Source organism: Ipomoea nil, unplaced genomic scaffold, assembly GCF_001879475.1.
Source record: "Ipomoea nil cultivar Tokyo-kokei standard unplaced genomic scaffold, Asagao_1.1 scaffold0805, whole genome shotgun sequence".
In the NCBI taxonomy this organism is placed as follows: Eukaryota; Viridiplantae; Streptophyta; class Magnoliopsida; order Solanales; family Convolvulaceae; genus Ipomoea; species Ipomoea nil.
The window spans coordinates 478,388-490,226 of NW_017617233.1; the positions used below are offsets into that span (position 1 = coordinate 478,388).

At 36.1% G+C, this 11,839-nt stretch overlaps 2 protein-coding genes across 3 annotated transcripts; one reads left to right on the forward strand and one right to left on the reverse strand.

The window, feature by feature from the left end:
* The first annotated feature begins 691 nt into the window (after nucleotides 1-691).
* LOC109177829 (protein CURVATURE THYLAKOID 1D, chloroplastic-like) lies at nucleotides 692-3,346 on the forward strand. The gene is made up of 5 exons (XM_019327302.1): nucleotides 692-944; nucleotides 1,399-1,676; nucleotides 2,594-2,698; nucleotides 2,814-2,885; nucleotides 2,967-3,346. Exons 1-5 carry the CDS (start codon nucleotides 818-820, stop codon nucleotides 3,036-3,038), a joined length of 654 nt encoding a protein of 217 aa, XP_019182847.1. The 5' UTR covers nucleotides 692-817; the 3' UTR covers nucleotides 3,039-3,346.
* Nucleotides 3,347-7,158: 3,812 nt separating this feature from the next.
* On the reverse strand, nucleotides 7,159-9,224 carry LOC109177827 (transcription factor bHLH30-like). Of its 2 annotated transcripts, none has more exons than XM_019327299.1 (3): nucleotides 9,034-9,224; nucleotides 8,659-8,936; nucleotides 7,159-7,790 (listed from the first exon to the last, which is right to left on the reverse strand). In XM_019327299.1, exons 2-3 carry the CDS (start codon nucleotides 8,908-8,910, stop codon nucleotides 7,260-7,262), a joined length of 783 nt encoding a protein of 260 aa, XP_019182844.1. In that variant the 5' UTR covers nucleotides 8,911-8,936; nucleotides 9,034-9,224; the 3' UTR covers nucleotides 7,159-7,259. The 2 variants fall into 2 exon arrangements, with proteins under 2 accessions (XP_019182844.1, XP_019182843.1); XM_019327298.1 differs by having other exon boundaries at nucleotides 9,030-9,224.
* Between the last annotated feature and the right edge of the window lie 2,615 nt (nucleotides 9,225-11,839).

An 11,839-nucleotide genomic window follows, 5' to 3' on the forward strand; every position in this document is an offset into this window, starting at 1 on the left:
AGCTCCCCGTAGAGCAAAGAGACACGCCAACCCTTCACCAGGCACCGGTTGGGATCCTGCAAATTAAATCCGGGAAGAAGACATGTTTGGCATCCATATTTGGAAGCAAGTCCACACATAAAGTTTCTCCTTTTGAGTATCCCCCTTCCAGTGTAATAAAAAAATAAAAATAAATAAAAAAGTAGAGGCCTTGGACGCACCCGGCGTGACAGTTAACGCCTGCACTAAGGCTTGAACTCACAACTTCCTATATAGGAATTCAACTGGAGTATCATTAGACCATAAGGTCTTGGCACTACCACATACTATTATTCTATCATGCTACGAACAAATAAAGAGTGTTTGAAAAATAATGAATTCTTTAAAAAAAAAAAAGAGTTAATCATTCACTATCATTGTAACTTCTCAAATGTTTCAAAGAGAGCGTGAATGGGGAGAGCGCGTGAGAACATTTTGATTTTATCCGCGAGAAACTTGTGGGGAACGGACAAGAAAGATGAGTCAGACTGCACTTTCAACATGGCGTCATCTCCCTGCCCGGTTGGCCCAATAACCGAAGTGGGGTATCGGCCCAATAATATAATTGGGCTAGCAGGCCCGTCTTAATAGATTCAGCCCATAAAACAACCGGCCCAAATACAGAAAAGCCTCCGGCTGTTTCTACTGCGTGCCAGCAAGCTCTTCTTCTCCCACACGTGTTTCTCGTAAACTCAGTCCGATCAAAACCCTAACTCGCTTTCAGTTTTTCTCTACACTCTACAGTATAATACTCTCTACCAAACTTCCGCCATCGCGTAATCAATTGGCTTCAGTAGAAATGGAGCTCTGCACTTGTCGAGCTGTATCCAATCTTTCAAAGCCTGCTGGCCTTTTCGCTCCCCATCCGAGAAGCCATGATCGCGTTCCCTGGATCAAGAAGGCTTCGCGTTTTGGGTTCACTCCAGGTTTTCCCGCTAGCCCATCATCTGTTCTTACCCTTGTACTTGTTAATGCATCATGCTTTTGATTTAGCGGTTGATCATGTTGTTTCTTTGATCGGACAATGTATTCCCTTGCTGTTTGCTTCGTTGGTTTGAAAAGGGTCGCCAGTTGTTTGTGAAAATGTCTAGTGCATCTCGGGATTTATTGGGATTTTGTTAGTTAGGGAAGAGGGTAACAAAGATAGAATTTTTATGGAAGTTAACCTCAAGTGCTGGTTATATTATTCAATTTCACGTTGGCTTTTACCTGCTTTGTAAATTTTGTATCTTTGGCCTAGGGCTATGATTTTTTTTTTTTTTTAAATATCATTTTTTCATAACTGATAACTCTCATAGAAAATGAAACAGAGAAATGCAATTTTATAATTACTTTAGCAAGATATATTTGACAGGTTTCCCGTTTATGTTATCATTACAGGAGTGTTACAGTATTCCAATTCATCTATCAGATTGGCAAAATCAGATGAAGCATCTAGCTTTACTAGTCAGTATGTGAAAGATGAACCTGATAGCATTGTAACTGCTGACGATTCTAAATCTGGTGAGCAGACTAGTGCTTATGTATCTTTGCATAATGAAGCATCTGAACAAGAGGGTCACTATGACACTGCCACGGAGAATGAGAAATCAGAAGACGATCCTCTCTCTGAATTTCGAGGAAAATTGTCTGAGATTTTTGATCAGCTTGATATAGAGGTTTGATTCTATTCATTTTTGTTGTCTGTTCTAGAAATTTCCTATGATATGTCATATGCCATGGCAGTTTTAAAATGGACATTTCATATATTCTTGTCATTTGATTGCAACTTATTCTGATTGTGATCTTTAGAATATTATATGCATTTTTATTGCCCATAGTTTGATATTGTCATTCTTAATTTGATACTTCATATATTTGCTTATGACATATATTCTTTACAATACCTCCTTTGATTATGGTCAATAAGAGTGATTAATATATGGCTGCCTTGATGAAATGGACTCGATGAAAGTTTGTTCATGCTTAATGAAACATTGACAGTAATGTTGGTCCTGAGCGGTTACCTGAGCAGCCTGAGTTCATTAACATTCCTTGTGTCTTTCAGTTTTTCATCTTCACACATCTGGTATATGGTTAGCAGATTATGACTAGAATGTCCAATGTGTGTCTGTTTGTGTGGACATACATACTCGCAATTCTGAGTTTCTGACTATAATTGTTATTTTGTATTTGAAATTTTAAATATACAAGACTTTTGAGTTTTGACCAGTTTATTTTTTTAAAATCTTTTCTTTTCTGGTTATTGGAGCCTACTAATTATTTGACAATATTTCTGCACTGTGTAACTTCAGTAATTCCAAGTTGTACTGTGATAGAAGTGTGATTGATGTTAAGAAGGCTGCTATGATGTGTCTCTTACGTTTTAAAGGTCTGTCAAGATCTGATGATACATTGGCGAAATTGCCAATTCTGAGCGGTTACCTGAGCAGCCTAGGTTTTTGAGAATTAAATTATCCTCATATAATATGTTCACTTCTCTGTATTCTATGACCATTAATTTTACAATTTTACATCAATTTTATTTTGACTTTATTCAAATGTTTATAAATTGTTTCCTATTTTGCATATGCAGTTTGATTCTGAAAATTTGTCCTCGCTGTTTATACTTGGTGGTGGTGGTGGTGTTGCCCTTTGGTTAACAAGTGCTGTTGTTGGTGCTATTGATTCTATCCCTCTGGTCCGTTCTTCTACTCTCCTCATTTTTTTTGGATCTTGACCCTATTTGGTATATTTCATTTTACATTCTTCACTGTCGATGAATTGCTTATAATTTGGTTATTATCATTTATCAGTTCCCCAAATTGATGGAAGTTGTTGGCATTGGCTATACAGTGTGGTTCACTAACCGCTATCTGCTACTCAAGGTAAAATTAGTCAAGTGTATTGTTTTACACAGCTCATTTCTCTCGGTTCCATGACTGTTTATGTTTCAATTGGATTTGCAGAAAAACAGGGAGGAGTTAGCGTCAAAAGTCGAAGAGATCAAGAAGCAAGTGTTGGGTTCAGATCGCGATTGAGCCCTGTTCTACGAAGGCTGAAGATAAAGGGGGGCTCCATGTTTAAGCGAAATTCGTTTTCTTTTAAGTGTCTGTGGCAGTTGTGCATGCCAGAATGGGGATGGAGTTTTTGGTGTATATTTATATATATATGTTTTCATGTCCATCTTGGGATATCCTTTGTTATCTGGTAGTAGAGTTGAACATGCCTGTAGATACTGCAGCTTCACAATTCTATAGAGATGGTTGATAGATGCTTTCATGGATTATGCTATTAGTTTTTTTAAAACTAGAGCAATTCTGGTTAATAAAATGTGGACTGCCCAATCCCCATGCATGCTTATTCTCCTCATACTTTTATCATCTTTACCACCTAAAGTCTCCTGAACATAGTTCAACTAGTCAATTAATCTAAATACTGCTCGTCTCAAATTAGTGGAGAAGATAAATTGTGAGATGTACTTCATTTATATCTCCTTTTTAACGAAGCCTATATATATATATATATATATATATATATATATATATATATATATATATATATATAGATTCATGATATAGTGACTTCACCCTCTTCATATATAGTTGCACAGTTGGCTTTTTGGTCCAAATCTATCCATACGGACTCAGAAAAAAGGGTGGACTACCCTAAACAATATATGTATATATATAGATTCATGATATAATGACTTCACCCTCTTCATATATAGTTGCACAGTTGGCTTTTTGGCCCAAATCTATTCATATGGACTCAGAAAAAAGGGTGGACTACCCTAAACAATAGCATATATATATATATATATATATATATATATATATATATATATATATAGACTCATAAACAAATGACTCCACCCCTTCTCATATATAGTTGCACAGTTGATCTTTTGGCTGAGATCTGTCTATACAGACTCATAAGAAGGGGTGGACTTACCTAAACAATAGCATATATATATATATATATATATATATATATATATATATATATATATATATATATATATATATATATATATATATATATATATATATATATATATATATCAAAGTCGAATCACATTATGGTAGCTGCCATCTCCTCAACTACTATACATACATGACGTCCAAATATAGGTTCTATACATGCAGCTGGAGCTTCAATTCCAGATGGAAACATCAGAGATATCCTCGTCTCACTTTCCCTTGTAATTCTTAACGTGCATTCATTATATTATGGCATCTCATCTATCTGCTACCAACGTCATACTTCTTACTATTTTTAACGTTTCTCCATCTCAACATTTGTCTCTTTACTTAATTTACCAACGTTTCTTCATCCACCCGGACCACCCCGCACTGCTATATATATACTGCAGAGGCTCAAAAGGATTCTGTATCTATCTCCATTTACAATATATACTTGCAGATTGCGGAAATTTTCTAAGGGATATATATGATGAAGCCAAACAGTTTGATTCTCGTAGCTTTGTTGTTGTGTGGGGCCCTTCTCTCTGCATCTTCAGCTCTGGGAACTGAAGAAAATAATGGTGAAGTAGGCCTGCAGCACCATGGCGGCTGGGGTGGTTACGGCGGTGGAGGTTATCATGGAGGTGGTCACGGTGGCGGAGGTTATCATGGAGGTGGCCACGGTGGCGGCGGAGGGCACTGTAGATACGGGTGCTGTGGCGGATACTATGGCGGACGTTGCAGATACTGCTGCCATAGCGCTCAAGAAGCTCAACCAATCAATGAAGCCAAGCCGTAGAACAACGACGACACAACATATACGACATATCATGAAAGTATGAAACAAATTAAATAAACCTACGACTATACGAGTAACGAGTATACGTAGGCATACTATGTTTCCACTTCTATGGATTTTAATTATGTATAATATGTTTTACAAAATATATACTTATATTATATATACGCGCTATTACTTTGGTTAATTAGGGTATGCACAGACTTAGTTCACTGGTTAGACAATATATTTAGGATAAAAGACTAAGGTTCGAACATCAATAATGGTAGTATGGAGATTATGCTTAAAGTGGACAAATCTCTCATGCACCGACATTTGATCCTGTCTGCTGAACCATTGAGTCACTGTGATTTACATTCTCTCAAATACTCTGTAGAATCGGAGTGTGTGAACTCTTGGGGTTGGAAATTTAATCTTTTGGGGAAGAAATTTGGTTAATTAGGTAAATTTTAAAATGTTGAACCCAATTCATTGATGTTCGAATTTCTATAAAGCTTCAAACTTAAAATTGTTAATTGAACAGATATAATTTTGATCAAATTAATCAAAGTAATAGTTAGCTAAAATTATTTTGGTTAGTTGGAAAACCCTAATAAATCAACCCTACTAATTTTGCATATTGATATGGATGTGACTCAAGCTAAGCTACCTATAGAGGCATGCTACTCAAATCAAACATTTTCTAATATGATATCGTTATAGTCAGTAATAAATACTCATCGGCCATCAAGCGTTTTCTAATAAGATATCATTATAATCAGTAACAAATGCTCACTTTATTTTTTTTAAATATTTTAATTTACCAGAAAATTAGTGGTCAGTATCTGAAAATGCATTATGGACAATGAAATTCACTTTGTAACAATAACCAATAAAAATTACAATTAAATAAATTAGCTTTAAGTTATCCATATATAGTTGACCAGCTCAAATTTAAAAAGTTAATCTTATAAATTAAACTTGAAACTTTATAATTATCCAACTAATTGATAAATTAACTCAATTGCGATTGTCCTTAATGTTGTTGTAGCGGCGGGCTAGGCATGGTGGGCACGGTGGACACTAGCGGCAGTGTCGGAGGAGGAAGTGGCGGAATCCGAAGTAGGTGGGCAGGCCATCTATAATAGCCGGCTGACTCATTTGGATAAGAAAAGAAAAATCAGTGTTCTGGAAAAGTAGTTCAATCCCATCGTCCCACTTCATAAACCACAATATAATAATCTTATACTTTATAAGCTCACACTGTCACAACTCACAAGTCACAACTGGAATTGAAGTATGATACTGTATACTTATCCTCCGGAACTCTAATATGATTTACGTGATTATATATATTATTTGTGGTAACTAAATATTGTTTAAGTCCTCGGTCAGTTATGAATAACCTATGTTAATTTATTTTATTATGATTATTTGCTAGCTAGAGAGTTACAAAACCAACTTCACCCAAATTAAATTAAAACACATGTTTTGGCCGGGTAGCATCGGTAGACTTTCCTGTAAAATAAAGATTAAAGTTGATGTGGTAAATACGTTGAAGTACTCTGTTTTGGTGTACGGTGTACTATGTATTGTCTCGGGTAGCTCTGTGTGTGATCAGAAGTTCCCTAGCTTAAAGTATGGTATGAATAAAACTCCAAAAGTCTCTCCTTAAGGTATTAAATGTGACTTTTATAGAGATCTGGGGGTACATATGCTGGGCATGCGACATGTCAACAACGTGTCTCGCATGCACGGGTGGGGTCAGATGCGATTCCAATAGGTCCATGTGCTTGGAGGTTCCTGACACTTGTATTATTACGATGTAATCCGGTAGTGAGGTGACTACGTTAGTCTTCTAATGCTGGAAGCTTAGTGCTCGGGATGACCTTCTCGAGCATATAAGGTCGGGAATTCTGTCCCGGGTGTGAGGCACGAGGCATAAGATTAAATAATCTCAAAAAGACTATCTTCTTACTAAGCTCGGGTCAGATAAGATCCAATCTAGTCGGTTATGCTCGAGAGATGGACCTCTTGGTCCCGTGCGTATATATCGAGCACATATACGAACATACGAATAAAAGGTATTCCGAGTTAATGTCAGTCAAGGTCCCTCGACTTTGGTGATTTTGCCATCTATCGTCCTTAACTTTAATATGTCTCAGTGTAGTCATCTGACTTCGTAATTTTGACCTCTAGTGATTCTCCCGTTAATATCTCACGTTTGCACTGTTAATTTTAGGGATAAAATGATAATTTCTCCTTGTTTATTGATTTTTAAAGGATAAAATAATATTGAGTAAGTTGACTCAATTACCAAACTAACTTTAATTTACAAAAATTCTACAAAAGTGCACGTGAAACCACAAAGTTATATATATATATATATATATATATATATATATATATATATATATATATATATATATATATTCATGTTTTGAATTGGTTTGTTGGGGGATTAGTATGGGGTTTTCCATGTCCCAATCAACCACAACGACAACAAAGTGACATAATAATCAATACTGATAGAGACGGGGCCGCTTGTGCCCCGGCAACTCCTGCAGGCTCGAGTTAACCACCGCATTTGACCTGTCCACCACCACTTTCAGCGCCCTCCGCACCGCCGCCACCACCTCCTCTCCACCCTTATTGCCGCCATTCAAGCCCTCAACATGCACCCACAGCACGCACTTTATCCGCCCTCCCACCGTCGCCATCTCCGCCCTCACCACCTTCCCCTCCACCGACTTCAACGCCCTCACCAGCTCCGTTATGATCTCCGGCCGGTCCTCGCAGCACAGCGCCGCCTTTAAGTTCCCGCCGCCCGCCTCCCCCGCGTAGCTCAGCTTCAGCTCGTCCGTCTCGCTCGGGAACATGTATTTCGTCGGCCGCCTAACGTCGCCGCCGCCGCTGGTGCCTGCTGCTGCTGCGTAGCTGAAACTATTGTCGTCGGCGTCGGATTCCGGCACCGCCGCCAGCTCGGTGGTTGTCTTCTTCAGCTCTCGTACGCACTTCACCGCCTCCGCTAGTAATGATGCCTTGTCCGTCTGCAATATTAATCAGTGACGTTAAACATCATTTCTTATTGCTCATTATTATATTATAAAGTGACATATATTCATGCAATCGCTCATCATTGGACCGACCCCCCCCTTTTATCATTCCACTTTATAAACATGATTCAAATGTGACAACAAAATAATTCAATGCAAAATCATTATTTCACTAAAGAGAATTTGTATCATACTATGTGTAATTTGCTCCCAATTAATAAATCACTGAATTTGTATCATACTATGTGGGGCTTTGGGGTGACTGAATTTTATCTTTTGTGAACAAAGCATCAATTGTATGTTCTATATTAAGTACAATCATGTATACTATTTGAATTAGGTTTTGTACCAGGTCTGATTAGTACTTTCCTCTCGCAATACCTAATAGAACTTTACATAGTATAGGTAATTGTACTCAATACAAAAGACACACATACTTATAGACAATTTAAAAATTTCCTAAATTGTTACATAGGACTATAAGAGTATGTAGTTGTACATACTCGGTGCATACTCTTAAATAATTACTGCGAATTTTTGTATTGATCCAAAAATCTTAGAAATTTCTCGGTACACACCATCTAATAATGAGTGCAGATTTTTCCCTTGACCCAAAAAAAACCCCTTAAATTAATGGCACTGGGGTTGGACTCCCATATGAAAGATTGTAAGTTAGAGCCTCAATGTAGGCGTTATTGGCTCGCTTCAGTAGATTGAGAAAGTAGTCATGAACAGATACTACATTATAATAGAGTTGCATTCAAATATATATATATATAGACACACAAACACATACATGAGTGATGAGTGAGTTTTATCTAAGCTGATGATGATGAGATGGAATGAAGTTGTGTGATCTTACCTTGATTGTGTTGGGGAGGAGGGTGCGGAGGGTGGCGAGATGGCCGTTGATTCGCTTCCGGCGGCGGCGCTCAGCCTCGCTGTGGCTCTTGTTGGCGGCAATGGCTTTCGCCTCCGCCAGCGACCTTGGGCTCACGCACGAGGTATCTTCCAGGCTATTCATCATCTCCGCAGACCCCATTATTCCTTGAAGAAAGTTATTATACGACTCAGAACAGCTCCCCACCTCATAAAAGCTCGGAAATGTCTGCATCTTCTTGTTCTTACTCTCCGCCAAACCTTAAAGAACACAAACCCCACAAGAAAAACATCATATCAACTACGTGTAGATACATACATATTTACATATAATAATCATCAAGAATATTTCACAAACCGAGATATATGAAGCTGCCCGGGGTTCTGCAGATGATGAGATACTAAGATTCTGCAATCTGAAAACAAATCCGCAAAAGAGAGGATTCCGATGGTTACCGAGACGATGATGCAAAGATTTTGTTTTACTAGGTAGCGATATACAATATTTTTGTTTGGATCAATCTTTTTTTAGGAAGAGTTGGTGAGAGAGAACATAGGCCAACACCCTCTTTTTATAGAACAAGTGTGGAACCAAAAAGCTGGAATTCTAAATTTTATTTGCCTTTATGACTCTTTGGATTCTTTGTTTATTATATTGTTATATTATCTAGAGGAAAGTAATAGTTGTATTCTTTTTTTTTTTTTTTTTAATAACTACATAGGTATTATTGTTTTTTTGGTTGCTTTTGATTTACTAAAAAGTCTACCGTCATTATCCAGAGGCCTTGTGATCCTACTTAGGTTGTCCATATCTAATAAGCTCGATCAAACCAATAAATAATTTGGTAAATCGACCTTGATTTACATGAAAATCCGCAGCTATCCAAAAGTGTGCTTTGGGTGACACATGTCTTATGGCCCTAGTAGCTAAAACCAAAAAGAGGTAAAGCAACGTATATCGGTTGTCCATATCTAATTAGTAATATGGTAAACCAACTTTGATTTATAGGAAAATTCGCAGCAGCTACCAAGAGTGTACCCTGGTGAAGCCAATCTTGTAAGCTGGCAACTTAAACCAAAAATATTAAAAGAGGTAAATCATCATAAGTTTTTCATAACTGATTAGTGGTTTGGTAAATCAGCCTTGATCTACGAGAAGGAAAAGTGCATAGTCGCTATCCAAAGGTGTGCTTTGAATTCGGCGAAATCTTCTTTGTGATCTTAGACAACAAAAAACCAAGTCAAACCAATAAAAGGGAAACCAATTTAGGTTGTCCGTAAGTGACCAACTCAAATATTAATAGACAGCTCATACAAATAATCAAATTTAAAACATTGTGATTATTAAATCAATTATTTAATCAATTTGACTGGGAATGCGGGACTTTATTTTATTCTGTATCTGATAAGGATGTTTCTATGTCACACGTAACTATTATTGCGTCATTACACATGCACCGCTTCATAAATAAAGTTTGATGGTAATTAGTGGAGTTTAAGTTAATTGGATCTTACGTACCTATTGAATATCACGAATCTTGACGAGAACAAAAAGTTACAAAAGTTATAAATAATTTTTTTTTTTTGGATTTTTCAATGGTTAATTTGACATTGTTGACATAAAATATGGGTCACATACAATATGTTGACATAAATTTTTTTTTTATTGAACAATGCAAAAGTTTGGACAAACTACAATCAAATACATTATTTTTTGATGCACTAGGTACTGTCAACACCAATGAAATAGTACCTAGTGTAACTAGTTATGAATGCTACACTTTTGTTTTACTCACATATTCACATTGGTATTAATCGCTATTATAATTATAAACCCTAATTGTTTATCCATAACTCTTTCAGCATCATCTTTGTGACAAATTAATTTTTTTTTAGTCATTTAATTCGTCGGCAAAGTTTTTTTTTTTTTTTTTAATTTTTATTTTACACAATAGTAGTATACTTATACAATGGATGACACAAAATTCAAACATTTTCTTAGAAAATACAAAAATGTTTTTCATTATATTCACATTGGTGTTGGCTAGATGTGCAAGCTATTAGACATAAAGTAGATAGCGTGAGGTTTTTTAACTCCTATAATGTGTGAATCATTGGTATATAATAATTTTCCAATATTTTGTCAAAATATTCCACTCAAAAATCAAAGAAATTGATTTTATATATAATAATCAAACAGAAATACAGATTTATTATAAAATTATACACTCTCTCATGTGACAATGCTCGCCATTTCTTTTCTTCTTCTTCTTCTTTTGTTTTTTGTTTTTTGGTTTTTTTTTTTGGGGGGTTGGGGGGGGGGGGGGAGGGGAACCATCAGGGGTTGGGTTGGTCAAAGAAATGAAAAACTTAAATTTACAGGAAAGTTTGTAGTCGTTATTCAAATATGCATTCTTGGTGAAATTCGCCTTGTGATTCTAGTCGGTAAAGGATCACAATGAGATAAATTAACTTAAGTTACTCATAAGTCATAGCTGGTTGGCTTAAACCAAGAAGTTCAATAGATAGCACAGCTTAGGTTGTCTATAGTTATCCGGATCAAACCGATAAGGTCAATAGGCAACTCAACCTAAGTTACTTATAATTAATCGGCTCGAAAAGGCTAATAAACCATTCCCATAGAGATTCGAATTTGAAACCTGACATTGTGATTAATTACTAAGCCAATTATTTAACCAACTCAATCCAACTGCCCACAAAATGACAAACTATATATTAAGGTTGCTGAATATATATGATATGAAGACCGGTTAGGGTTTTCTTGGTTGTCTTTACTACATATAATGTTATTGTGTTGATCGTCCCAATTATTGTTAGGTTGGGTCGGGGGAATGTTTTTCAAAAGGAGAGGGGCCTATAGGGCAGTACTAAGACTTTTGGAAATTATTGTTTTTAAAATTTTAAATGAGATAGATCCCATTTGAAGTGATATTTATTACTCCTCAATAGAAAAATATTATTTTTAGTTACTCAATTATAATTGTCTAGTAAATTTAATTCCACAATCATTTGTGATATATATAAGTTTAGTTTTTTTTTTTTTTTTTAGTTATTAACGTGATTGATTTGGTCACTCAAGGAACAAATCAATCGGTCACTTTATTAATGAGTAAATTATCAAAATGGTCCATTAATTATATCGA